This window comes from Rhinatrema bivittatum, chromosome 3 (assembly GCF_901001135.1).
Source record: "Rhinatrema bivittatum chromosome 3, aRhiBiv1.1, whole genome shotgun sequence".
Lineage (NCBI taxonomy): Eukaryota > Metazoa > Chordata > Amphibia > Gymnophiona > Rhinatrematidae > Rhinatrema > Rhinatrema bivittatum.
The window spans coordinates 572,098,607-572,124,694 of NC_042617.1; the positions used below are offsets into that span (position 1 = coordinate 572,098,607).

General features: G+C 47.8%; 1 protein-coding gene across 1 annotated transcript in view; it reads right to left on the reverse strand.

Moving 5' to 3' along the window:
- SYNE1 (spectrin repeat containing nuclear envelope protein 1) overlaps window positions 1-26,088 on the reverse strand; it is a 966,955-nt gene that overhangs the window by 362,418 nt on the left and 578,449 nt on the right. Inside the window, 5 exon segments of the mRNA XM_029596918.1 lie at window positions 1,399-1,554; window positions 3,144-3,461; window positions 17,218-17,382; window positions 19,544-19,687; window positions 24,371-24,524. Of these exon segments, the coding sequence (XP_029452778.1) occupies window positions 1,399-1,554; window positions 3,144-3,461; window positions 17,218-17,382; window positions 19,544-19,687; window positions 24,371-24,524 (937 nt within the window).

Sequence of the window (26,088 nt, forward strand, 5' to 3'; positions counted from 1 at the left end):
TTATGAAAGAATTTATGTTTCTGTTTTCTAAGCAAAGTATATATGTTTGTAATTATGTAAAAGCAATAAAACATCAATAAAAGAAAAAAAAAGATTTGAAATGTTTTAATAGCCATAACAATGCCACCACTTGGAACTGATCTCTTGGTTTGGTATTGTTTGACAGCTGGAAAGGTGTGACCTCAAAAAGCACCAAGCATGAATGACAACTGAGCACAGCTGCTGAAAGACGAACATGGGAGACATAATTTGATGACTCCCAATTCAGTGGCAGGAATGTGGAAGACACTTAAAGTGTGTAAATGAATTACAAGCTGTACGTGGCTACTGAATAAAAGGAAACCTTGTGGAAATGAGAAATAACAGGCCACAAAGGCACAGACTCCCTATTTCATTTTGCAGCTGGTAGGAAGAATACAGTATACACGCTTGGCATACCATGACTATGAAAATCACCTACAACTTGGGATATGCACCGATTTTTTTTTTCGGGTCGTTTTTGTTTCAGGCTGTTATCTGTTTAATTTTGTTTTTACAATGGTTCGAGGGTGTTTAGTTCGTGTTTCTCTAATTTCGGACTTGGGGTAGATTTTCAAAGGGTTACGCGCGTAATATATGCGCCTAACCACCGAAAACCTACCCCCTGCGTGCGCTGAGCCTATTTTGCATAGGCTTGGCGGCGCGCGCAAGCCCCAGGATACGCGAATGTCCCAGGGCTTTGAAAAAGGGGCGGTCCAGGGCGGGGGCGGAGCGGGGCAGGGTCGTGGGCATGGCACCAATCCGGGGACGGTCTCGAGTCCTCCGGCACAGCGGCTGTGCCAGAGGGTCGCGTGCCGGCAGCCAGCCGGCGCGCGCAAGATACACCTGCAAGAGGCAGGCGTAAAAAACAAAATAAGGTAGGGGGGATGGATTTAGGTAGGGCTGGGGTGGGTTAGATAGGGGAAGGGAGGAGAAGGTGGGGGGTACCGAAAGAAAAGTTCCCTCCAAAGCCGCTCCGATTTTGGAGCGGCCTTGGAGGGAACTGGGAAAGCCATCGGGGCTCCCCTCAGGCTCAGCGCGCGCAAGCTGCACAAGTGTGCACCCCCTTGCGCGCGCCGACCCCGGATTTTATAACATGCACGCGGCAGCACGGGCATGTTATAAAATCGGGTGTACATTTGTGCGTGCCGGGTAGCGCGCACAAATGTACCCCGCGAGGGTAAGATTTAAAATCTGGCCCTTCGTGCGCACTAATTCAAAATACCAATTTTACGAAATTTCGTCCGTTTTTTTTTTCATTTCAGGGTGCTCCTGAAACAAGACAAAATAGACATTTTCGTTGCCATTGTCTATTTCGTGTAAAACGAATGCGCATCCCTGCCTCGCGCTCACATGGGCAAATGGTTTCCAGCTACATACCAGCAGGTGAAGGATAACAGCCTGGTAGCGAGAGGTGAGCTGGGTGGCTTGGCTGCCCATTCTGCTGCTGATATGGCTCTCTTCCAGGATCTGCTGTGCCAACAGCCCAACCTCTTCAACTTCCTCTTTGCAGATTATGACTTCTTCGTGCCATTTCTGCAATAAACATGAAGAGCAACCTTTCAGTTTGTTGAGGTTTTCTTTTCCTTCCTTTTTTTTTAATATTGGATTGATTATTGTATTTTAAATCCATCAAAAAACAACAAGACCCTCTAATTGAGTCAAACAAAAAATACTAATGCAATGGAAACCTTTTAGGGTGATCTTTGCTACAGGAATTTCCTGATGTAGCACCTGCTTGTTTGTCTCAGTTCTATTCAGCTGAGAAATATCTCTGTTCCAGTGACCATAGTCTGGGATGCTCAGTTATTTTTTAATAATGACAACACTTCAAACTAAAAAACTCACACCTTCTGTTCTGTCTATACAGAAAGCCATAAAATGATACGTCACGACTTGGTTGCACATGACGGAAGGGCTACAAAATATAAGCCTGTGTCACAATCACAGTGACACGTACAGGGCAAACTTCTGCCTTACTTCGGGCACAAAATTATGGGGGGGTGTATTCATTACATTTCTCCAGCATAATGAATGTTTGATAGAACTTGCTTTGTGGCAAGCAGGAGTTCACGTCAATGGGGGACATTTTCAGTAGCAAAGTCCATGGGCTGGTTTAGCCTGCATCTATACCGCATCAAAGGGAAACCTTAGAATATGAGCAGGTGCAACGCGTGAGCACTAAAAGCATCAACGTACTCATGTGCTACACGTGCTGATGGCCGGGAGAGGGCAAAGTAGCACGCTCACTTTTGGAGCTCCCATGTGCACCCACAGGTCTCCTCCCTCGACCTGAACACAACCCGGGAACGCCTCTTTTTAATGTGGTTAAAGGTACACGTGCTGTGACAGCAGTGCACCCTCTCAGGCACTTGAAGTGGGCATTATCAGTCAGGCCATTTTCCCTGGGTAAATATCTCTTTACCCGGGAGCGGACATAAGTCTTTCTAACTCACAGCTAGAGAAAGTGAAAATACAACTCTTTATTGAAGAGGCGTATTCTTACATATACCCCGCAGGCACATGGGCCATCCCTTTATTTACAGATAGGCGCAATGCTGGAACACACACAGTGTCTGCCATGGGCAATGGGGAATTTGCATGCCTGATATCATTATGAAGGCAATGGATAAACAATGTGCGTCACTGTTTAGAAAATCATCCCACCAAAACTACCTGCACACATTTACAGCTGACAAATTCCTATGGGGAGTTTTTCTGAGAAAAATGAGGCGCACACCACTTGAGTTTCCAAAAGTGTGAAATGCAAACCTTTCTTCAACCCCGCTCCTGGGGTACGTCTCTTCTTAGTGCAGGTCGTGGCACTGCACGCATAGGTTTACCCACACACAGGGAAGGCAATTTTTAAAAAGTCCTTGTCCATGGGTAAAGCACTGCTTTGCTCATGGAAAATGCTTTGAAAAATTACATTCTGGAAATATGAGGGGTTTTACTGACAACAGAATCAGCCGACACAACATGTTACCCAATATCCCCAATACAGTGGTCCCACCCGATGGCAGCCAATAGAATTTGTTTGTAAAATGGCTTTTTGTTATAACAGTCTCGAGGTTCTTCAAAGGTGTACCCTCAGCCAAAGTTCATAATCGACTCCTCTGATTTACCTTCATCTGGTGTAGCTGAATCTCCTTCGTGGCCCTGTCAGATTGTCTTCCTGTTCTGATATTCACTTTCTCCTCCAGAGTCTTCAGCCAGTTATCTACTTGATGAAACTTCTGATCCATTAGCCTCAGTCTGCTTAGGATGGTGTTGAGCTGGACTCTGATCTCTGAAAGCCTGTGCCGATAAACTTGCCAATCTTGCTGTACAGACTCTAGTGCACGGTCCTCTATTTGAGGGATGCCCCAGGGAATGACTTCTTCTCTGGTATGAATGACTGTGTTCAATAATGCTTGTCCCTCTGCACAGCGTACCTGTAACTCCTGCAGGTATATACACACATCATGAGAAAATGATGATACATTCTACATCTACATCCAATGACACATTGAGGTCCATATTCAGGAAGCCGGTAAGTGGACAAGTTATCTGGCTAATGTTAGCTAGATAACTTGTCCCACAGATAAACATCCTAAAAAAGCCGAACCAGCTATGGTTGAATGTAGCCGGATAGTATTTTTTTTTAGTTATCTAACTTTATGTGCCTGGATAACATGTCAGCGGGCCAATCCCTTCCCTCCCCCACAAAGTGTAATACTAAAGCCTGTTAGGCCTTGCTTTCCTAGTTTCGCCCCCAAACCTTTTTAAAGACTTAGGAAGGGGCAGGCATTGTACACCAGGCCCAGTCCTGATTTTGACTTAAAAACATGATTGGGCTTTCTGCCCCTTTCCCCCTACCTACTTACCCACAAGGGAGAATATTGGAGCCTACCCCCATCCTCCTGACCCAAACCATCCCACCCGATATCTTTTTTATCCCAACCCGATAACTTTAGGCTGGTATATTCAGCGGGATATTTACCTTCTAAAGATATCCAGTTAAGTAGTATGTTATCTGGACACACAAGGCTGAATAACTTTAGACCTGCTCAGAAGCAGGTCTGGATAACCTAGCCGGATATACCCGATATTTGGCTAGGTTAGCCAGATATCTCAGCCTCTCCCTGGAACGCCTCCAAAATGCCCCTTTTTTATCCGGCTAAATTTCTGCCGGATGACTATTTAGCCAGCTATAATTTAGTTGAATAAGTAGCGGAATATGCCACACTTGCCATTTAGATGGATAACTGTTGAGTTGTCAGTCTAAAAGGCTTTCGAATATCGACATCATTGCATTAGTATGCACCATTATTCATAATTATAACCTTCTTTGCAGAAATTAATATTGTGATTGGTCTATTGAGATGACTAAACAGAAATAGGAACATTAGTTCTTACCTGTTAATTTTCGTTCCTGTAGTACCACAGATCAATCCAGACCATGGGTTGAGCCTCCTGTCCAGCAGATGGAGACAGCCCAAAACTGAAAGGGTATCCTACATCAGGACAGAGCCTACCCTGCAGCCCTTCAGTATAACCATTGTCAAAGCAGCAAAAGGCATAAGGTCAAGCAAGTAACAGGATAACTATTAAAGTTGTTAAAACAATCAAACAATAGAACAACTGAATGAACTGTGTGACTAATCGCTCTTGCATGACTACCCCAGATCATCGTAAAAGATGCTTCCGGTGCCTGTAATGAGAATCCAAGAGAGACATGCAAAGACACAAAAGTACTCCTATAAGAAGGAAAAACAGGAAAGAGTTTGAGCGGACAGAACACGGGAGGGCGTCTGGACTGATCCGTGGTACTACAGGAACGAAAATTAACAGGTACGTATATGGATCAGTCCAGACCATGGGATGTACCAAAGCTTCCTTACAAAGGGTGGGATCGAGATAATCCCTCTCGAAGCACCTGTCAACCGAAGGAACCAAACACTGGCGCCTGTACGTCCAGGTGGTAATGTTGAGCAAAGGTATGCAGGGATTTCCACGAAGCTGCCCTGCATATTTCCTGCGGGGAGACCGATTGACTCTCCGCCCAAGAAGTAGCCTGAGAACGCAAGGAATGAGCCTTCAAGCCCTCAGGAACTTCCCGGCCCTTGCAGATATAGGCTGAAGAAATTGACTCCTTCAACCACCGAGTGATCGTAGTCTTAGAAGCTTGGTTGCCCCTATTTGGACCACTCCACAGAACAAAAAGATGATCCGAAACCCGGAAGTCATTGGTAACCTGAAGTTAATGCAGTAAAACACGTTTTACATCAAGTTGGCGAAGATCACTGCCACCTGGCCTCACTATATCCTCAGGAGAAAATGCAGGAAGTTCCACTGACTGACGTGAAAAGAAGAAACAACCTTTGGCAAGAAAGAAGGTACAGTTTTGAGAGAAACATCCTAATCCGAGAACTGCAGAAAAGGCTCCCTACAGGACAATGCTTGAATCTCCGACACCCTTCTGGCGGAACAGATGGAAACCAGGAAGACGGTCTTGAGCATCAGGTCCTTGAGGGTAGCCCGATGGAGAGGTTCGAAAGGGGCAGCACAAAGAACCCAAAGGACAAGTGGCCCAGATGAGTGGCTTCAAGGGCTTAGCGCCCTTGAAGAAACGGACAACATCCGGGTGAGAGGCCACCGCATGACCCTCGATGGTGCCCAGGAGGGAACGGAGGGCGGAGACTTGGATGCGCAACAAGCTGAAGGAAAGACCCTTGGAGAGACCCCTCTGAAGGAATGAGAGAATCATAGAAACCGAAGGCGAACAAGCCGAGACACCGGATTCTGCGCAGGCATTTTCAAAAATTTTCCAGACGCAGACATAGGCCAGGGACATAGACTGCTTACAGGCCTGAAGCAGAGTGGAGATAACTTCCTCTTTATAGCCCTTATTGCTCAATCTTCGCCATTCAAATGCCATGCCGCTAGACAGAAGTGATCCGCCTGGTCAAAAAATATGGGACCCTGCCGAAGGAGGCATGGGAGATGGCCGAGGCGAAGAGGACCATCCGTCGCCAGATTTACCAGATCCGCGAAACATGGTCTGTGAGGCCACTCGGGGGCCACAAGAATGACTGGTCCCCGGTGAAGCTTTCTTCTGAGAATTTTTCCCACTAGTGGCCAAGGAGGAAACATGTAGAAGAGAACGTCAGGAGGCCAAGGGAGGACCAGAGCATTCACTCCTTCCAAGCAATGCTCCCTCCAGCGGCTGAAGAATCTGGGAGCCTTTGCATTGCTCAAGGTTGTCATCAGGTCCAGGTGAGGGGGACCTCACCTGAGAACAATCAGATGCATCGCCTCGTTGGACAATTCCCACTCGCCGGGATCGAGACGTTGTCGGCTGAGGAAGTCGGCTTGAACATTCTCCTTGCCCGCTATGTGGGAGGCAGCTAGACGATCCAAGTGCCTCTCCACCCAGGCGAAGAGCTTGCTGGCTTCCAGCGCCACCAGACAACTTCAGGTACCCCCCCCCCCCTGATGACTGATATAGGCCACCGTGGTGGATTATAGGCCACTTGCCACGGATTAGTGGAAGAAAGATATTGAGAGCCATGTGCACCGCATGAGCTTCCAGACAATTGATGTGCCAACGGGACTGGACTGGGGATCAGTATCCCTGCGTCATCTGGGATTGACAGACTGGCATCCATCGTGACTATTACCCATGGGGGAGTCAGTAAGGACATCCCCTTCAGGAGATGTGCCAGCGACAGCCATCATTGTATGTCTGCAATGGTAGATTCGGAGAGAGGAAGGGTCACCTGGAACTGTTCGGACACTGGCTGCCAGCGGGATAACAAAGCATATGCGCAAAAGCCCAGGGGACCAGGTCGATAGCGGAGGCCATGGTCCCCAGAACCTGCAGGTAATCCCACGCCATGGGAAGTGGCAGAGAATTAAAGCTGCGCGCTTGATTGATGAGCTTGCGCGCCTGAGCGTCTGGGAGAAATACTTTTCCGACTCGTGTATCAAAGCGAGCTCCTAGGAATTACAGGATCTTGGAGGGCTGGAGATTGCTTTTGGGGAAGTTGATTATCCAGCCGAGTGAAGTGAGGAGAGCAAGGACCCTGTCGACTGCTAGACTGCAGAGAGCTGATGACTTGGCCAGCACGAGCCAATCGTCCAGATAAGGGTGGACTAGGATTCCTTCTCGGCAAAGTGCGGCTGCCACTACCACCATGACCTTTGTAAAAGTGCGGGGAGCTGTGGTGAGGCCGAAGGGTAGAGCCCGGAACTTGAACTGTTGGTCCAGAATGTTGAAATGGAGATACTTCTCATGCTCGCGTCAAATCGGTATGTGAAGATAAGCCTCTGTCAAGTCGAGGGAGGCTATATAGTCGCTATCATCACCCTCAGGGACTCCATTCGGAAATGGGGTACCTGAGAGCACGGTTGACTCATTTGAGTTCCAGGATTGGACAAAAGGAATTGTCCTTCTTGGGCACGACGAAGTAAATGGGATACTGGCCGGCCCCTTGTTTCTCCACTGGCACCGGGACTATCTCCCCAAGGTCCTGGAGCTTGGCGAGGGTTAGACAGACCGCAGGCCGCTTCAGCCGGCCACAAGGAGAAATGAGATGAAGATCCGGTAGGTACCGGGCAAATTCTAACGCGTAACCGTTTTCTATTACCTCGAGAACCCACTGATCAGACGTGATTTTGTCCCATTCCTCGCAAAACAGAGAGAGACACCTACCTAAGTTTCGTACAGAGGAATGGACCGGCTGGATCTCATTGGGAAGCGGACTTGGTGGCCGGATGTTGTTGATTACCATCTCGGAAGGCACGATGGCCCCGAAAGGAATGAGACCATGACTGTGACCTGGAGGTGGCTCCTCTTGGGAAAGAACCTTGCGCCCTGTTGTTGTACTGGCGTTGTCCACGAAAGCAGGTACGTTTCGGGAAAAAAGACTGTTTAGGATGGTCCTCTGGCAGCTTATGGACCTTGTTTTCGCCCAAGGATTTAATAAGCTGTTCTAGGTCCTCTCTAAAGAGCAACTTGCCCTTAAAAGGGAGTGTGCCCAGCTAAGCCTTGGAGGAAGAGTCCGCGGACCAGTTGCGCAGCCAGAGACATCTGGCCGACACTGCGGAAACCATTGCCTTGGCCTGTATGCGAAGCAAGTCATATAGGGCATCCGCGCCATATGCAATGGCGTCTTCTAAATGCTCCGCCTGCTCTGCCTCTGCAGATGGGAGGTCCTGGGTACTGAGTAATTGCTGTACCCACCTAAGACTTGCCCGCTGCATGAGATTACTGCAGATCGTCGCCCGGACTCCTAAGGCTAACACCTCAAAGATCCGTTTAAGAAAAAATTCAAGCTTGCGGTCTTGAACATCCTTCAGAGCTGTGGCGCCCACCACTGGGATTGTGGTATGCTTGGTAACCGCAGATACGGAAGAATCCACTTTGCGAATCTTCAGCATGTCCAGGCAATCTTCAGGGAGCGGGAAGAGCTTGTCCATAGCTCTACCGACTCGGAGACCCGTCTCTGGAGCTTCCCATTCCCGTAAAAGAAATAACTTATGCATGGGATGGAAGGGAAATGTGCGCGGAAGTGCCCTAAGTCCTGCCAGGACTGGGTCCGTGTTTGCCGGCATCGCAGCCATCACCGTATGCTCCAGGGGAGCATCGATCCCCAATTCCTGTAGAAGGAAGGGAATGAGGGGCTCTAGCCCTTCCCGCTGAAATAGATGGAGTACTCGGGGATCATCTCCCTGAAGGGGAGGTGCAGGTGCAGAAAAATCCTCATCAGGATCCTGGAGGGGGTCCACAGGAAGCTGCTGTGGATCCGGGGGGAGTAGAGCCCCCGGGACCACCTGCACCCGGATGGAGCCTTGTGCATCCAGTACCACGGGGGTAGCAGAGCGGGTATCCAAGGAATCTTGGGGGGGAGGGGGATATGGGGGGTCCTCATCCTCCTGCAGCCTGGCCAAATATGATTTGTGCATTAGGAGCACAAATTCAGATGAAAATCGGGCCCGAGAGAATTTTCCCGAGGGGCGAAGGGGGTGGCAAAGGAGGAGAGGGGGGGTCAGGGACATCCCTATGAGAGTGCACTGGGCTTAAATTGGGGGGGTAAAACCTGCAGATCCAGCTCCTCTGCCCCCTGTAAGGCTGAATCGGCATCAGTACTAATTCCCAAAATGTCCACCGTTCCCACGATTTGCCAGGTTGGGAACGGCCTGGCCATGTGTCGGGGAGCGCGTCCCCGGGCTGAAGTCTTCGGCGCTGCCGAGGAGGGGCTCTCCCCACCCGGCAAGCAGCCGGAACACAAACCATCGCGGGAGAGCCGGGAGGCCGTCTCTCCACAAGCTAAACATAGATTAGAAGGCGGCATTCAAAAAGCAAGAACTGCTGCGAGTTAAGCAGAAAACAGCTGAGCAAGGAGCCACCGGAGAGAAGTTCAGGCGATCGAACCTTGCACTCTCCCGCTACTGAACAGACACAAATGTCAAGAGCCCTTCTGCCTCTCTGAACCATAAATCCCACCAAATTAATAGATATGGATTTATTTTTTTCAGATAACAGGGGAATAAAACCTCCCTGAGAGAGCACCTGAGGAATAAACGTCTCGGGGGCAAGGCAGAAGGCGAAGGGGGAATGACTGGCACCACCAGTATCTCCCCAAAATAGAGAGGTCACCGGGAAGGGAACGCAGGCTGAACAATTCAAGGGGCAAGCCCCTCTAGGCTCCCCAAGAGCGAGGGAGACAGTACTGTCTCCCTAACCCAACAGAAGTAAAAGTCACAAATAATAATAATAATTTTTTTTTTACAGAGAATTAATTCTGAACAACACTTGCTTGAGCTTGCCCACAAGAAAAAAGAAGAAAGCAAGGAACCCCGAAGGGTAAGGGCAAGCAAACAGGGAACCGCAGGGTGAGCTGCCTGGCATCTGCTGGAGACAGAAGGGCTGCAGGGTAGGCTCTGTCCTGATGTAGGATACCCTTTCAGTTTTGGTCTGTCTCCACCTGCTGGACAGGAGGCTCAACCCACGGTCTGGACTGATCCAGGTACGTACAGGGAACTCCATTTTACTGAACAATTATCAGACAATGCTTAGCTAAGAATGTACAAGAATACAGATCACTGCAACTTTTTCATTAAAGCAACTGCTGTCTCCAGGCAGTAAAGATCTAAGATCTTTCTTCCTACATTTTCCAGAATCTGTAAATGACTGGGCTTCGACTCACAATTCAATACACCAAGAGTGTGTGGCACGACCTCTCTTGGAACATACAGTTAGAGCTAAATAAAGTAGAATTTCTTCCCTAACAGTGAAATTGATGTTTCCCTTCAAATTTGTGCGGGCGTAGATTTGTTTGCGCATCCCAGTGCGAACAAATCTACACCCGATTTTATTACATGTGGCGCGCTCAGGGGGGTGCACAATTGTGCAACCTGCGCATGCCGAGCCGAGCAGGCTGCCTCCGTTCCCTCTGAGGCCGCTCCCTAAATCGGAGTGGCCTCGGAGGGAGCTTTTTTTCCGGCCCGGGGGCTGGTTCGGAGGCCTCGGTCACGTCCCTGGCATTGCCCCCGCCCCAGCACCACACCCCCGGCCCCGCCCACGGAATGCCCCTGAATGCCACGCCGCCCCCGGCATGCCCCTGACACGCCCCTCCCCCAAGCAAAGCCCCGGGACTTATGTGCATCCCGGGGCTTTGCACGCGCCGTTGGCCTATGCAACATAGGCCAACGGCGCGCAGGGATTTTAAAATCTGCCCCTAAGCAAAGAGCTGCTATAAAATACACTACAGAAGAAAAATAAATGAACAAGTTGCTGTCGCAATTGCGCCAGTGATGAAGATGTATGTTTATTCTTATCCTCTGTCAAATTCCTCATTTTTTCTCTATACTACTCCACCACTCCTTGCTACTCAAACCAGCCCTAGTTCAGGCCATAAGCGAGGATCTCCTGCTCATCTCCTGGGCCAGTTCCATCTCCATTTCAATAAGACTGTTTTTGTTAAAATCATACCAAGTCATTAAGCCTATAATCTCTTAAACAAAGGGCCTCATTCACAAAGCCGCATTATTTATTTATTTAGTTATTTATAATAAATCCGTCATTCGGATATACATCACAACGGTTTACAGAGAATAAACATAAAAACACGGGGTATACAACAATGTTTATAAAATATACATTATTAAACTGTACGAGGGAGGATACAATAGCTTAAAAGGAAATGCATTACAAACAGAATGACAACCTTTCAGGATTCGTGATGTTAATGACCTTTTTCTCGATTGTCTGAATAGGCTCGCTCAAAGAGCCAGGTCTTTTTAAAAAATTTTTATCTCGGTTTCGAGTCTTAATTCTGCAGGAATGGTGTACGGAAGACTGGGTCCTGCAATAGAGATGATTCTCTCACGCACCAAAATCAAATGAGCTGTATTTACTGAAGGGATCTGAAGTAACCCTTTATTTGTCGATCTCAGTGATCTGTGTGGGGTGTGTAATTGGATTGAAAAATTCAGCCAATCGGTTTTCTGCCCATAAATTGCTTTATGGGGGATACAGCAGGTTTTGCACCATATTCTGTGTGTAATCGGCAGCCAGTGTAAATTTATCAGAATTGGTGTAATATGTTCACGTTTTTTGCCACGGTAAATGGCTTAATTCAGGGATAACGCAAGATATTTCAAATATTTCATGCTATTCCAGGCTTGGCACCATGCGTATTTAAATTAGCTCATTACTACACTAATCAGTGGAAATCAAATAACGCAGCTTGCCAAAAATTTTGCAAGCCGCATTATCTGAATTGAAATTAGCCAGAACTCCCGTCCCCATGCACCCGTGGCCTAGCCTTAAAGGAGCTGCTTGGCCCCGAGAACATCTTCACGCAGAAATAAGGAGGTCTGCACAGACTCCCTGTCCCCCCACCCGCCACGTTGCTATTAAAATGCAAAAAAACCCCAAAGAAATCTTTTTCAGTACAGCCTACACCCTGCTCCCTAACCCAACCCCGGCCCCTTCACTCAGAAAACCCAGCCCCTGGAGGCCAGGACCCCCACCCCTGGGACAATCCCATTTAGAAATAAATGGCCCTGCTGGTCAAGTGGACCACCCCACTCCCTGCTACTGGACTCCCCCCACTTACTCAAAAGGCTGAGAGGCGCCATTTTGGAAAATGGCCACCACCCGGGCCTGGAGCCTAGGGAGCTCTCCGGGTCCCTACTGCAACATCAATGCATCTTTTACAAGTAAAGGGGCCCAGAGCGTGGTGCGTGAGGGTCCATTGGACCACCAGGGATATCTTTATGTATAAAGGGGGGCCACGTGCTTGGGACGGACACAGGGGTGAGGGTCCCAGCCTCAGGGAGCTGGGTTCTCTGAATTGAAAGCGCGGGAGTTGGGGGATGAAGCTTGCGCAGTACTGAAAAAGGGTTTGTTTTTTCTTTCATTTTTACCATCTGAAATGGCAGTGGGGCTGGGAGGGGATGGGGATCCATGCAGACCCCCAGGGGTTTCCATTTGTTTCGGGGGGAGGAGGATATTCTCAGCCCCTTTAAGCAATGGCGGCCCCCACAGTCCCGGTTAAGTGGGGCGCCTTCACTGCCACGGTATTTTTCTCCTCAGGAAAATACCTCCTCGGGGAAAAATTCTACAGCTTAGCGATTCACCTCCAAAGTACCAGATCCTCTATTAGCATGAGAGCCTTATTGTGTAGTTTCATGCATCTTCATTTCCAGCGGGCAAGCAACACTTTGTTCTCTTGCCACCGAGGGGCTCCTTGAATCCAGCATTTCAATTTGCCTCATCCAATGTTTCTCAACAGGTGTGGCCGTGGCTGCAGAGCCAGAGGCTGTAGGAAACAGCTGGTGGGGGGAAAGAGTGAAGGAGGGAGAGGGAGAGGGAGAGAGAGAGAGAGAGAGAGAGAGAGGGAGAGAGAGAGAGAGAGCCTCTAAGAGGGAGAATATGACTAAATAATGTAAACCGAAGTGATTAGTAACTTTGTTACCAGAACTTCGGTATATAAAACTGTAAAATAAATAAATAAATAAATAATAAATAAATAAATATATATCTACCACTGTACGAGGGGCACTTTCAACTCAGGGTGGGTTGTGGGGTGGGGGCACTACAGACCCTTGCACCGGCCCTGCTACTGGTGGCAATTGGAGGAGGCCAAGAGCAGGGACACAACCTGCACAAAAGTTCGTGAATTCTACTAAACAGAAAGGGGGCAAGTCATGGCCTGAAATCCTTCCTATCTCTCTCTCTCTACCCCTCCCTCCACCAAACCCAATCTACAGAGCTCTTCTGTTGCCCTTACTTCCACTGCCCCATCACAGCCTTCCCCTTGCTCTTCCCTTTCATCGTGGAATGGGGCAATGGAACTTAGGGCCACAGTTTAAGAAAACAGCAAATGTAAAATTATTAATAATAATGTGCTGGGGCCAATGAGGTGTGTGTTGTGCGAAGGGGGAAGGACGACGAGCGGGGCAGGGGGTCTGGTGCGCCACTATTTTTACTTTGTTTATGGAAATGTGCCTTGGGCGGAAAAAGGTTGGGAAACACTGGTGTAATCTACCCAGCTCGGTTTTGGGGGCTTCTCTTTTCATCAGTTAAGCCTCACCTATTAACCCGCCTTAATTCGTAGCCTTTGTGCTCTTGTTTCTAGTCGACTGACCAGAATTGCAGCAAAACATTATTAAACCGGCTTGAAATGCTGACCAGGCCAGGTGTCAGAGTAGACTATTGCGCACATTTTTAGGAAGGACTTATGGTCCCACCCACCCTCCTGACTGTTTTTTCTTACACAGATCCCTAAGCACCTCACTTCTTGCCGCTTCACTTCTGAATTCAAGTTGCCTCTTCCTCTTTTAATCCCACCTTCATCTCACCTGGCTTAGATCTTCCCAGTCATGGCTTCATTGTTTTAACTCCAAGAAGCTGAAGTTCTAAACAGAGAGAAGGTTTGGCAAAACCCTGATCACGGCAAATAAAGTGCATTGTTTTCCCTCTTAACATGTGGCGTGGACTCTGCAAGCTTTTTCAGCTTTGCAGAGCTGAAAAAGCTCTGTAAAGCTGGATTTAGCCACCCTAAAAGTGAGGCGGCGCTGGAGGTATTACCAGGGTCAGGGAGCACTTAGAGGGCTGAATCTGAGAGGCCTGACTGCGAGCCTAAATCTAGCCAGCTAGGTCGCAGCTGCAAATGATCCTAAAGCTTCCCAAACAAAATCTAGTCCGCTAGGAGAAGTGGTCAGCGGGCTCGAAATTCGTCCCTGAGCTCTTAAGAAGACAAACACCAGAGAAGAAGGAACATAGTTGCACTGTTTTGGGAGGGCAATTTTTAAAGCCACTTAATGTACACAAAACCAGTGTTTATGAGCCTAAGTGGCTCTTTGAAAACAGCCCCTGGCTTATGCCCTGCATCTAAATGACGTTTGTACGTCTAACATTTCCAGCACTCCCTTTCTCTTTAGGATTTCCCAACCATCGCCTGAATTACAAACCTGCTGCAAGATGCGTGGAAGTCCTCAGCTGGGAAAGCGAGTCATAAATAAACGATGATGATGATGATGATGATGATGATGATGGCTTTTACGTGCATGCTAAACAGGCATTCGCGGGGGGGGGAGGGGAGGAGAGCAGAGCTGTGACTTGGGCACATGCTTTTTGATTTTAAAAAGGATGTTCTAAGTTGCCCTGCACAAGCTACGCCCTGCTTGAAGCAGGTGCGTGTTTGAGAGAGGCCCGTGCGCGCGTGCAATTTCGCTTTCAATGCACAATACAGGCGCAGACTGTACCGCTTTGCGGCCCGTGAGGAACTTCCCCTCCCCAGCCACAAAAGGAGGTGCGACTTGGACCCCCTAAAATTGCAAAATTCTGTGCGTGGCTCCCACTAAACTGAGCTTCTCGTGGGAACCTGTCGACTTCCCCCCCCCCCAGAGCTCTGCCCCCTTTTCAGTGGTCTGCCCTGTGCTCATATTTAGCAGTCTCTGTGTGGCTGGGGGATATTTTTGGCTCGCAGTGGCAGGAGCCGTGCTATGGGAGGCGAAGCCTGCTTGCAGATCACAGAATGCCACCACTCGCAATTACGCATAACTAAACAAAGTCTGCTTGCAGGCCTGGAGGGTCTGCCCTCACAAATCATGCACACAAAGTCGGGATCGGCACCGCAGAGCCTCTCTCTCTCAGATTAGAAGCCAAATGTTACCGTGAGGCATTTTAATTTGATCCACCCACAAGAAGAGAGAGCTTTCCTCACCACACACTTGGAGGCTTTAATTTTCAGAAGTGAGCAAAACCAACATCCAAACACGCGGCCGAGTTCATTTTTCCTTAACTGCAGTTTTCCCGGTGCGCGCGCCTGTTTGGTGATAGAAATGGTTGCACTAAGCCCGAAAAGGAGGCACTCTAAAGGCAGACGTGCAACATGCGCAAATGCTGAAGAGTTTGCTTTGCTCACTTTCCAGGCAGGCCTGGGCCTTTTTCCTCCCGATTTCTGGTGACGATGCTCTCGCACTCTGGCATGGCAGCCACGGGCTGATGTCTGGGTTTAACGGGGGGGGGGGGGGGGGGGGGGGTGAGATTAGGGCTGGGAGCTGGCATCACAATTTTTCGACTCGCCTCGTCTCCGGGTGTCAGCTTGCTGTGTCCCTGCCATACACTGTCTGCCAGCTGGAAATAGCAGCAGCAGTCAGCGGGCCGTTTCCCCCATCTTACACCGGGCATTTATCTATGCTGCGCCAGCGAGAGGACCTCGAGGACAGGAAAAACAGAAGAAATGCCGGAAGACTGTGAAAGACGCTCCGACATTGTAAAGATCAGTACTCAGAGCGTTTTCATTCCGATGCCTTCCCATCACAGGGGCAGGCTTCAAACTGCCCACACTGCGACAAAGGCCATGAAATGCTTTTTTGCCCACAAACTCTGCAGCGATTCCCAAAGCGAAAGCCTGTGCAGGTACTTTCACTTTGAAACGTGCCACAGGCACAAAATACCTTCTGCAGGAGAACTGCACGCAAAGATCTGAAAATGCTGTCCGCGTGAGCACCTTTCCTCCCCAGGCCTAAACACCTAGGTGCACTGTTAGCCAAATTAAGGGTGGGCAATTTTCAGACAGACAATTTAAGATGAATTTTCATAACATTGCATGCATGAAATATAGCATATACAATACGTGCATAAGTAGCCTCTACTTGGTATTCTGTATTTTATAAAATTTGAACATATGCATGTATGTTCACTTTCGCAAGCACATATACGCAGCTACAACCGGAGTGAAGGCAACTCTGCTATACCTCGGTATATAAAAAATATACAAATATATAAAAAATGCTAAATAAATAAATACATAAATAATAAAAAAGGGGCAGTCTAGGAACTTTCCAAGGCGGGCCTAACAATCACGCGTGTAAGTTGCAATTTTCAAAGACACTTACACGCATACATTTTCCAACTCACATATGTTTATGCCCGCTAATTATCTGGTGTAAGTGATATTAAATGTCTTTATTGTGTAGCACTGACTGGGTGGGAGGTCTGGGTGAAGTGGGGGATGTTCAGGCTGAAGAACCAGGAGGGTCTTGATAACTTGGAGAAGGACTGGGTGAACTGGTGGACTAAATGGTAAACTGGTTAATTTCCTTGATGTGCACATGCTTTAAAACTGGCCAACTAATGCGTGTAAATCAGGACTCGCACGACTAAGTCATAGTTTTGCTTACGCACATAAAATATAAACGTATATTTTAAAAATAGGTGGGTGGAGTGAAGGCGTCGAATCCATTGATATAGGTGGTTTCAATGGATTGCATGCAAGCCTACATACGTGCATATACTGCATGGCACAATCAGGCGTATTTTATTAAACAAGCCACTATCATATGTGCATATTATAAAATACTACAGCAAATATGCATGGGGGCCACATACATGCGTGCATGTCACCAAGCGCGTGAATCCACGTGAATATCGACCTCCCTAACAACCTGAGTATGAGGGAAGATTCATTTGGCCCAGGCCGCAGTCATGTGTTGTTGATCAGGCTGAATTTATCATCAGAGGAGGCCGCAGTGCAACCCTTTGGAACAAACGATGATTACAGGATAAACAGGCCACTCTGCGTGACACGTTATCAGCAGGTATGATTCCTCTTCCAGTTGAATTTATTTCCAGCATCCAGCCCAGCAGCAAACAACAATTTTTCCAGGGAAAAAAAAAAGGTCATATCACTCACATACCTGGAGCTCCCGGAGAGTAGCTTCATGAGCCTGCGTGTTGCCTTCAAGGTGGGAAAAGCAATCCAGTTTTTCCACTTCCCGCTGCAGCCACTCCTCAAAGGTCTTCAAGCCTTGCTGGTACTCTTGGTGTAGACGGACAAGCTTCTCAGCTTTGGCCACCGCCTCCTGCGGATCACAGAACGTTTGCCCGCGTCACTTCCCCGGTTCAAACACAGTACAGAGAACACCATGAGTGCAGAATTTCATCGCCTTGTGAATTCAGCAGCCTCTATTCTGCACCATTCAGAGACAGGCAAGAAACAACGCATACAAATTAATCTGCCAGGGCAAGAGTTTCATAGCCCTGAAACCAAGCCTGGATAATTTCCACCGTAGCATGAGAGAAAGTGCTGCGGGTTATCTCCAGATATTCCACTACTGAACTAGGCTTACAGCGTCAACGGCACTGAACTTAACAAGCTGCTTCCATGGATGGCCCTAACCCAGCCAGGAGGAGTATTTTCTTACTATGGGGTTTTGGGACAAACTCTGCACTTACTTTTTCCCCCCATGGACTTTGCCCCCAGTTTGAAAGCTAAAGCATACGCACACTTTTGCTAGCAAACGTTTTGCGGGTACCACGTGTCCCCGGTCAATTTGCACCTGCTTTTCCCATAGGTGCTCTTTGAATGGAAAATATTACGGATAGCGATGGAAATGCAATCTAGGTGTGCGAGTTCTCTCCCCTGGCCTAAATGCCTGCTGGGAAAACGTCTCCTCTTAATGCAGCTGAAGGCATGCACGACGTGGCACACCCTGCGGGCTTTCACCGCCTACAGGGAAGGCACCTTTCACAGAGCTGATTTACATGGATAAAGCGCTTTTTACCTACACATTTTACAGTGGCATGCCTCTTTAAAAGACTACAAGGATTTGTTCAGTTCTCTCCTGAAAAGCCCCTAAATTTTCACAAGGAGCTGATTATTCTGAAACCAAGTCACTTTCAGAGGGAGTTAACATTTTGCAATACCCAGTTCCATGCCAGCACTGTGCCTGAGGCTCAGGAACCAACCTGTGGCTCAATAGGAGGGCCTTAGGAGTAGCACTGCTTCCAGAAGACGTGACACCAGGCCAGAAGAAACGTTTGCGTTTCATTGTGGATCTCTGCAGCACAGTTTCCAGCTGAGGGGCATCACGGTGCAATAGGAGGGCAGAAAGCATTTTAGCCGCGTAAAAGCCTGGCTGCATATTTCCCGTCCTGAATGCGGGTAAACGTATGTGTGCAGTTCCACCACCAACGTACTTTTACCCGTACTGTTGTGGACGGGATTCTGTAGCGGGGGAAAAGGTCGGGGAAGGGGGGAAGAAAACGCTGGGAAGAATGTTTGGATTTTTAAAAACATGCATGTAGTTTCGATCAGGAAAAGTATCGGCAAGCAGAAAAAGGAGGTGCAAACCTGTGTGGGTAATTCACCCCCCCCGGGGCAATATTCAGAGCACCCAGAACTGGTCGGTATAAAGCACCCACGGACCTTTCAGCAACGCGAGCGGTTGGAAAACGGACCCTCTAAAGCCATAAGGAAGGGCAGCTGACAAATCCCAAATAAAACAAATATTTGCTATATTATCACTTCTGGTTATTGACGTTCCTCAGTATACTTGCATTTCATTCAATCTGCACCAGCCCAACAGTGCTACCATCAATGGGCAGGCCTGTGCCTTGAACAGCTGGGAACACAGATTAGTAGCCGGCAGACTCCTAAACTGATACCAGGGTGCTCAGATCAGTGGTGGTGATTGTGCTGGCACGTGACTTCCCTGTCTCTACTCTCAGGACAGCCTTGATGAGCACAATGTGCCTACGTCTCTGGTAATTTTGCTATACATTTATTTATTAATGGAATCCATATTGTCTTCGCTTTTTTCAAACTCCCCCACACGCACTACTCAGTACCGACAGCTGCCCAGCAGCAGTGGCCTGGGAGTGAAAGAACTCGTTCGATCTCAGTAGCTGAGCAAGGTTAGGCCTGACTAGCACCTGAATGGGAGACCCCCCCCCCCCCCCCCCCAGGGAAGATCAGGTGCCGTGGGCTGCTCTGAATATTCCTCTGCAATATTCCACCAGGAAAAGGACACAGGCACCGTGACAGTGCTGTGATCACCTAACCAGTGACAGGGTAGAAGGAGAACAAGAAAAACCAACACTCACAACTAATCATTGTTCCCTGGCCAGGCTTCACCAAAAGGCTTATCTATGTAAAAGCATTCTTTGAGAGATGTATTAGAGAAGGGCGAATGATAGGCACTGCAACCCTCCAATGTTCAGATGTGCTCTGAAGAGGAGTACCTTTGTCCTGTCTTTCAGAGCGCTGTATCGCTCCTGGAGGTCCTGCAGCTCTAACTGGGTTACGTAGTGCTCTGTCATGCCAGCTCCTTTCTCCTCGATAGTCTCCAGCAAGCTGCTGTGACTCAGTACTTCTTCATTCAATAACTGTGGAGCACAAAACAGCAAGGACAAGCTGAGGAGTGAGAAACAAAGTCTACAGTCTCATTAAAAGAACCGATTAATTATCATCATCATCACTGATTGGGAAAAGCTCACATTTTATTTCTTATAGAACGCTATAAAACATTGAACTCTAGGATCCTCCTAATGCCGCCCTTCCATTTTCCTTTTCCTTCGTGTGTTTATGTTGTAGACAGGCAACATGCAACGATTTCCTTTGTTGGCGTAACAGCTGTGATGAACACTTGACGTTTTCTCAACATGTTACTTATGGTACTAACTGATCTGCTGGACTCCTGTTTGGTTTGACATTTAAACCGATGTCAAGTCAACACGAATATCGGTACATAAAAGTGAACAAATACATAAATAAATAAATGCTTTTTCTCAATATTGCTATTTCTATCCAGGAAGGCCATTTCAATTCCTCATAAAATATGAGACTGCAGTACATTATTGCGCTTTGACAGTTATCATCCCTAGCACATGAAGATGAATTTAGTAGAGGGGCAGTTTATGTGCTTACAAGGCGTATGTTGCACAGATATGGACCTGAAAGTTCAAATTAAATCCAGGGTCCACCACCCCGTCTCATGTCAAATAGGTGTTTAAACGCGCTTGGTTTTCCAAAAGGGACTTCTTGTTAAGCCCCGAGCCAAACACGTCATATACTCCGACGCAGGGCTTTTTATCCCGGGTGCCTGCTGGAACTGAGCACCAGTACTTTTTCCCTCCACCTGTTTGATTTGCTCTGTGATCCCTCAAAAAAGAACCATGCATCCTGCATGCGAGTACCCGTACCTTTTTATTTCATAAAGAAAGTACTGCCCCAATGGTCTTTGTAATTTTATTTCTATTCATGCGACAAAAGTAAAGGGCCCCATTAGATGACAACCTTACGATATAACACAGACTCTCATTATTTGCACCACCCGTAGACATAATTTGTGAGAATATATTGTTTGATCAGCTTAATTTGCAATGAGGCAGGAATCAAGAATTAGTGGGCCATTATCCATGTGGCGATTATTCAGTCTGCTTGTTGATATCTATCAGTGGGGAGAGATGATCAGCTCACTAATTCTAGCACATCTTATGCTGTATATCTGTTCGTCTACCCATGTTCTCTTTTGTATGTGGACAAGATAAAGAGACCATGAGAATGAGAATCTGTGAGCACAGTTCTTTAAACATTAAGAAACTGGAGGCACCCACTATATAGCATTGTGTTAAGTAAAGACATTTATTTGGAGAACTTAGGTTTACAGTGCTCAAACAGATGAGTACCACATGCCATGGCAGTGACTGTGATTTTATGCAGACATAGATTTATGGACTTCAAATGTCATATCCTAAGGGACTAAATAGGGGACTCCAATGGTCTGTTTTTCCTAGACGAATTCCATTAGGTGCTCACTGTATATATCATAGATGGCTGTGAAAGGATGTCAGTCAGGCACAGCCGTTCAATTTTGTTCCTTCATCCTCTTTCATACATTAGGATGGGATTCTGTGAATACATTCTGCCTTGGTAGTCAATCTGTTCTTATGTTCAGTTTGGGGGGCACTTTTTATCCTCACACACTTGACACCAATTTTCAAAGCACAAGTACGCGCGTATGTTTTCTTTGAAAACTACCTGCACACGTGTACACCTGCTAATGTACACCTGCTAATGTACACCTGCACACATGTACACCTGCTAATGTACACCTGCACACGTGTACACCTGCTAATGTACACCTGCTAATGTACACCTGCACACATGTACACCTGCTAATGTACACCTGCTAATGTACACCTGCACACGTGTACACCTGCTAATGTGTGCAGGCAGTTCTCTCAGGGAAATTTACATCCCTACTTTTTTTAAAAACTGACAGGTTTGTGGGTAAATGCTAGGCCTGCCCACCAGAATGCCTCTTTTAAACGTGGGTAAAAATCACCTTGGCCCAGGGTGCACACATGTATTTATTTCTCGTATCAAGCAGGCAGTTTTACAAAAGGCCAGCTATGTGTTGCGCGTCCTGTCCGCGCTCGGCCCGCTCACCTCACTAACTCCTCCACGGGTCCCGGGTCGTCCTCCCCAGCTGCAGCCGCAAGCACGGCCAGGCCTCATGGCGGGGCTCGGCGTCCTCCGTGGCGTCGGCCCTGCCCCTAGGTACGCGCGTGCGGACCGTCCGGTCCCTTAAAGGGCCAGGGGCAGATCCTAGCTCCGCGGCGCGCCCTGATTGAACGCTGTATAAGAGGAAGTGCCTGCCGGTACTTCCTCGCCTTGGCAATTGGGTCAATCACGCTGTGATTTCTAGTTTGCCTCTGCGTTTTCCAGGCTTTGTTCCAGTCTTGTTCTAGCCTTGTTCCAGTCCTGTTCCAGTCTCATTCCAGTCCTGTTCCAGCATCCTTCTGGAACAGCGGTCCACGCGCGCGTCCTCCTGTTCCTTCATCTCCCCAGGTAGTACCTCTCGGACTGTCTTCTCGGTACTGACCTCTGCCTGTTCCTGACTACATTGATTGCCGCCTGGATTTGACCTCTGCCTGATTACTGACCACATCTGCACGCTGCCTAGAACCGACCTCTGACCACGTCTGCCCCCTGCCTGGAACCTGACCCCTGCTTTGGCTGACTATCCACGGACTGACCACTGGAACTTGACCCCTGCTTTGGCTGACTATCCACAGACTGACCACTGGAACCTGACCCCTGCTTTGGCTGACTATCCACTGGTATTGACCCCTACTTTGGCTGACTACGCTACCTTGACTCTGGCCTTGTTCCTTACCTTACATTCAGAGACTCTCTTCTGGCCTTCTCTGGCACCCCGGACTTCTATCTATTTATTTATTTATTTATTTATTTAGCGTTTTTATATACCGGTATTCGTTTGGGACATCATGTCGGTTTACAATTAACTCATTAACAAGAGAGAAGCTACATTGAACTTTAGTTCCTCTACAGGTAAAGGGGAGGGGGTGAGCAGAGATTAAGATAATTATATAGATCAGTCAAACATTGACAACAGCAATTAATTGGTTAAGAATAGATACATTATTATATACAATGTGGAATGTTATTTACATATAGACGGTTTTAGGAATGTTCGTCTGAACATTGACCGTGCACCCTTGATCGTGGTGGGCACACCTCTAAACTTTCTCTCAAGGAGATCCTGCGAGGCCCGGGTAACTAAGGGCTCAACCCGAGGGAACCCCGGGTTGCTGGTGGTGAAGCTCCAGCTATAGCCTCTGTCTCCTCCTGTGCTCCGCCTCCTGGGGGCAGCACTCTCTGGGTCCGACCAGGGAGCCTACCAATCCTGCACTAGGCCAAGGGGGTCCACCTCCCGGCACAATACTATGTTGGCAAAGAAATGCCATTTCAAAATTACCCTCCCTATGTGACTCAACTAGGCTGCTCTGATTGACTACTCTATTTTTTTTCCAAACTTTTTAACCACTTGAGAACATGACTTGTACAACTAATCCAAATGCCTCTTTGGAATGTCCTTTTCATGATGAGCTGGGTCCCTTCTTTTTGCACTCTAGGTTTTTTGATTATTTACCTGGTAGACAAAGTGATTTGTTTAAAATAATTATCTCTGCAACAGTTTGGTTTGTCTCGTCATTAGAACACCATGGGGGTAATTGTCAAAGGCAGTTTTACGTGCGTATATGGGCTTTTTGAAAACGTCCCAAGGGTTGTACATATAAACACAGATGTAATTTTGTGCATACTGTTCTGCATCCTGCAAAGAGGCATTCCCAGGGGCGGAGCTGGAGCAGGGAAATCATCTGTGTGCAAATTTTTAATTCTGACACGTAAATGTTCACGCGGATATTTACACTTGCTCCCTAGTAGGCGGAAATGTACGCACTCTTTCCCGCACAAAAACACATGTAGGCCTGCTATTTTTTGAAGAGGACTTCCATGTAGAAGTCTGCTTTGAAAATTCGGCCTGAAGTCTGTGCGTGGACCTCAGCTCTAAGTGTGCTGTTAGAAAACTGGGCTCAATGGGAATAAGCACAAAGAGAATTTGGAGATGCGTTTCTACTTTCAACCCCAATGCAGGCATGGAAGTGCCAAAAGATGACCATTGCCAAAATTTATCTTCTGGTTTCTGCCACATTGTTTGGAAAACGTTGATCTTTTTGCTGGCTCTTTTGTCACAAAAGATCTTCCACTATAACACTTGGGAAGAATAGGACTTTTTATACATTCAATTAATTTTAATATTTTGGCAAATTAATAGGATAGATTGATTATACAAATAATGAAATAGCACTTTTGACAGCACATTGTTCATGAATGTATGATACCTATTGAAGATGTAAATTAGAATGCACGTTTCTTTAATTATATCATATAAATACTAGCAGGGATGAGTGGGGGTATTTTTTTTAACCCGTGTAGTGAAAATATAAAATCATTTCCAACAAACACTAGGTTGCCTGGATTTTTGCAGGGGTGGGGGGTGACCCAGAGGTGTTGTTTTTTCACTCTACACTATTAACAATAGAGGAACATACAGAGTTAGAAAATGAGGCAGGAAATTAGCAATGCTAATTCTTAGACATATAACAAAAACATTATGATCATGTAACTATTAAAATTCAGCAGAGGCATTTACCATAAAGGCATATGTGGATTCAGTCATGAAATAAATGATTCCAAACCTTTGCCTTGCTGAGAGCGGCTGTTTTGTCTCTCAGCTCTGCACACTGTCTCTCAGAAGCACTCAGGCTTTCTTCCACCCGCTCCATCCAGCCGGTGAACTGTCGAACATCATCTTGGTAGCTTGTCCACTTGGAGAGCGCTCCTTCAAGCTGACTGTATGAGAAAATATATTTATCACTCGTTTAAATAAAAAAGAAGGTCAATTTAATACAGCTGGATTTCCGCGCGCAGGGGGGTTACGCGCGCTGAGCCTATTTTGCATAAGCCTGGCGACGCGCGCAAGCCCCGGGACGCGCATATGTCCCGGGGCTTGAAAAAAGGGGTGGGACATGGGCGGTCCGGGGCCGGGGCTTGGGCAAAGGGCCTCTAGGCCGGGGGATTGCACGCCGGCACTTGGCCGGCGCGCACAATCTACACCTGCCCAAAGGCAGGCGCAACTTGAAAAATAAAGGTCGGGGGGGGGGGGTTTAGATAGGGCTGGGGGGGGATGGAAGGAAAGTTCCCTCGGAGGGAACAGGGGCTCGGCCGCGCGCATGTTATAAAATCGGGCGTAGATACTAAAATCTGGCCCTAACTGAATATTTTGGAATTTTTTTGTGATTTTATTATGGTTTACCTTGTCCTGAGCACCCAGAAAGGCTTTGTGATAAATTAATAAATATATAAATGTGATAAATTAATAAATATATAAATAAAAAGCAGTTTCATGTGAAAATGGAAGAGGAGAGGCAGAGATCTCTAACCTGCAGGTCTTATCAGTTCTAAATACAATGAACCCATAAAGACACGCAAGCTCACCAATTGGCAGATTCCATTGTACTCAGTGCTTCTCAATCATTAGAGTAAAAGAAGGCAATGTGTTCATGCACCAAATGGATTTCAATTTTCTAAAACCATGGTCATTCACAAGTCCACATCCCCCAGTGAAACAAGCCTCAAAGCAAGGCCAGTATCAGAGTATGTGGCACCCCAGGTGAACTTCTGGTTCTTCGCCCTCTCCCCCTACTTATCTCTAGCACCGTGCTTGCTCCTATTGGCTGCAGTAGCTCCAGCACAGCATTCCCTTCTTTGGCTGTACTGGATCTGCTCAGCAGCTCTTTGGGTCTCATTTGGGAAGAATTTTGCCACCTGCTAAATATTGCCGCTCTGGGTGACTGCCTAGTTGGCCTAATGGAAGCACCAGCCCTGCTCACAGGGACTACATTCACACCTTACCCTATTTTAATCTGAACATGCAAGTTCTGGTACCACATTATTTTTGTGCTTTAAAAATTTCAGTTGTGTGCCACATTTCTGCCTCATTATACAGTTCACCTTAAGGGCCGGATTTTAAATGCCCTGCGCACATAAATCCGGCCGGATTTACGCTCGCAGGGCCCTCGCGCGCCGGCGCGCCTATTTTGCATAGGCCGCCGGCGCGCACAGAGCCCCGGGACGCGCGTAAGTCCCGGGGCTTTGTAAAAGGGGCGTGTCGGGGCGTGTCCTAAAATGACGTGGCGTTTCGGGGGCGTGACGCGGCGTTGCGGGGGCGGGTCCGGGGGCGTGGTGCCGGCCCAGGGGCGTGGTCGAGGCCTCTGGACCAGCCCCCGGGTCGGGTGATGGCACGCCAGCAGCCCGCTGGCGCGCGCAGATTTACATCTGCTTTTAGCAGGCATAAATCGTGCAACAAAGGTAAGGGGGGGTTTAGATAGGGACGGGGGGGTGGGTTAGGTAGGGG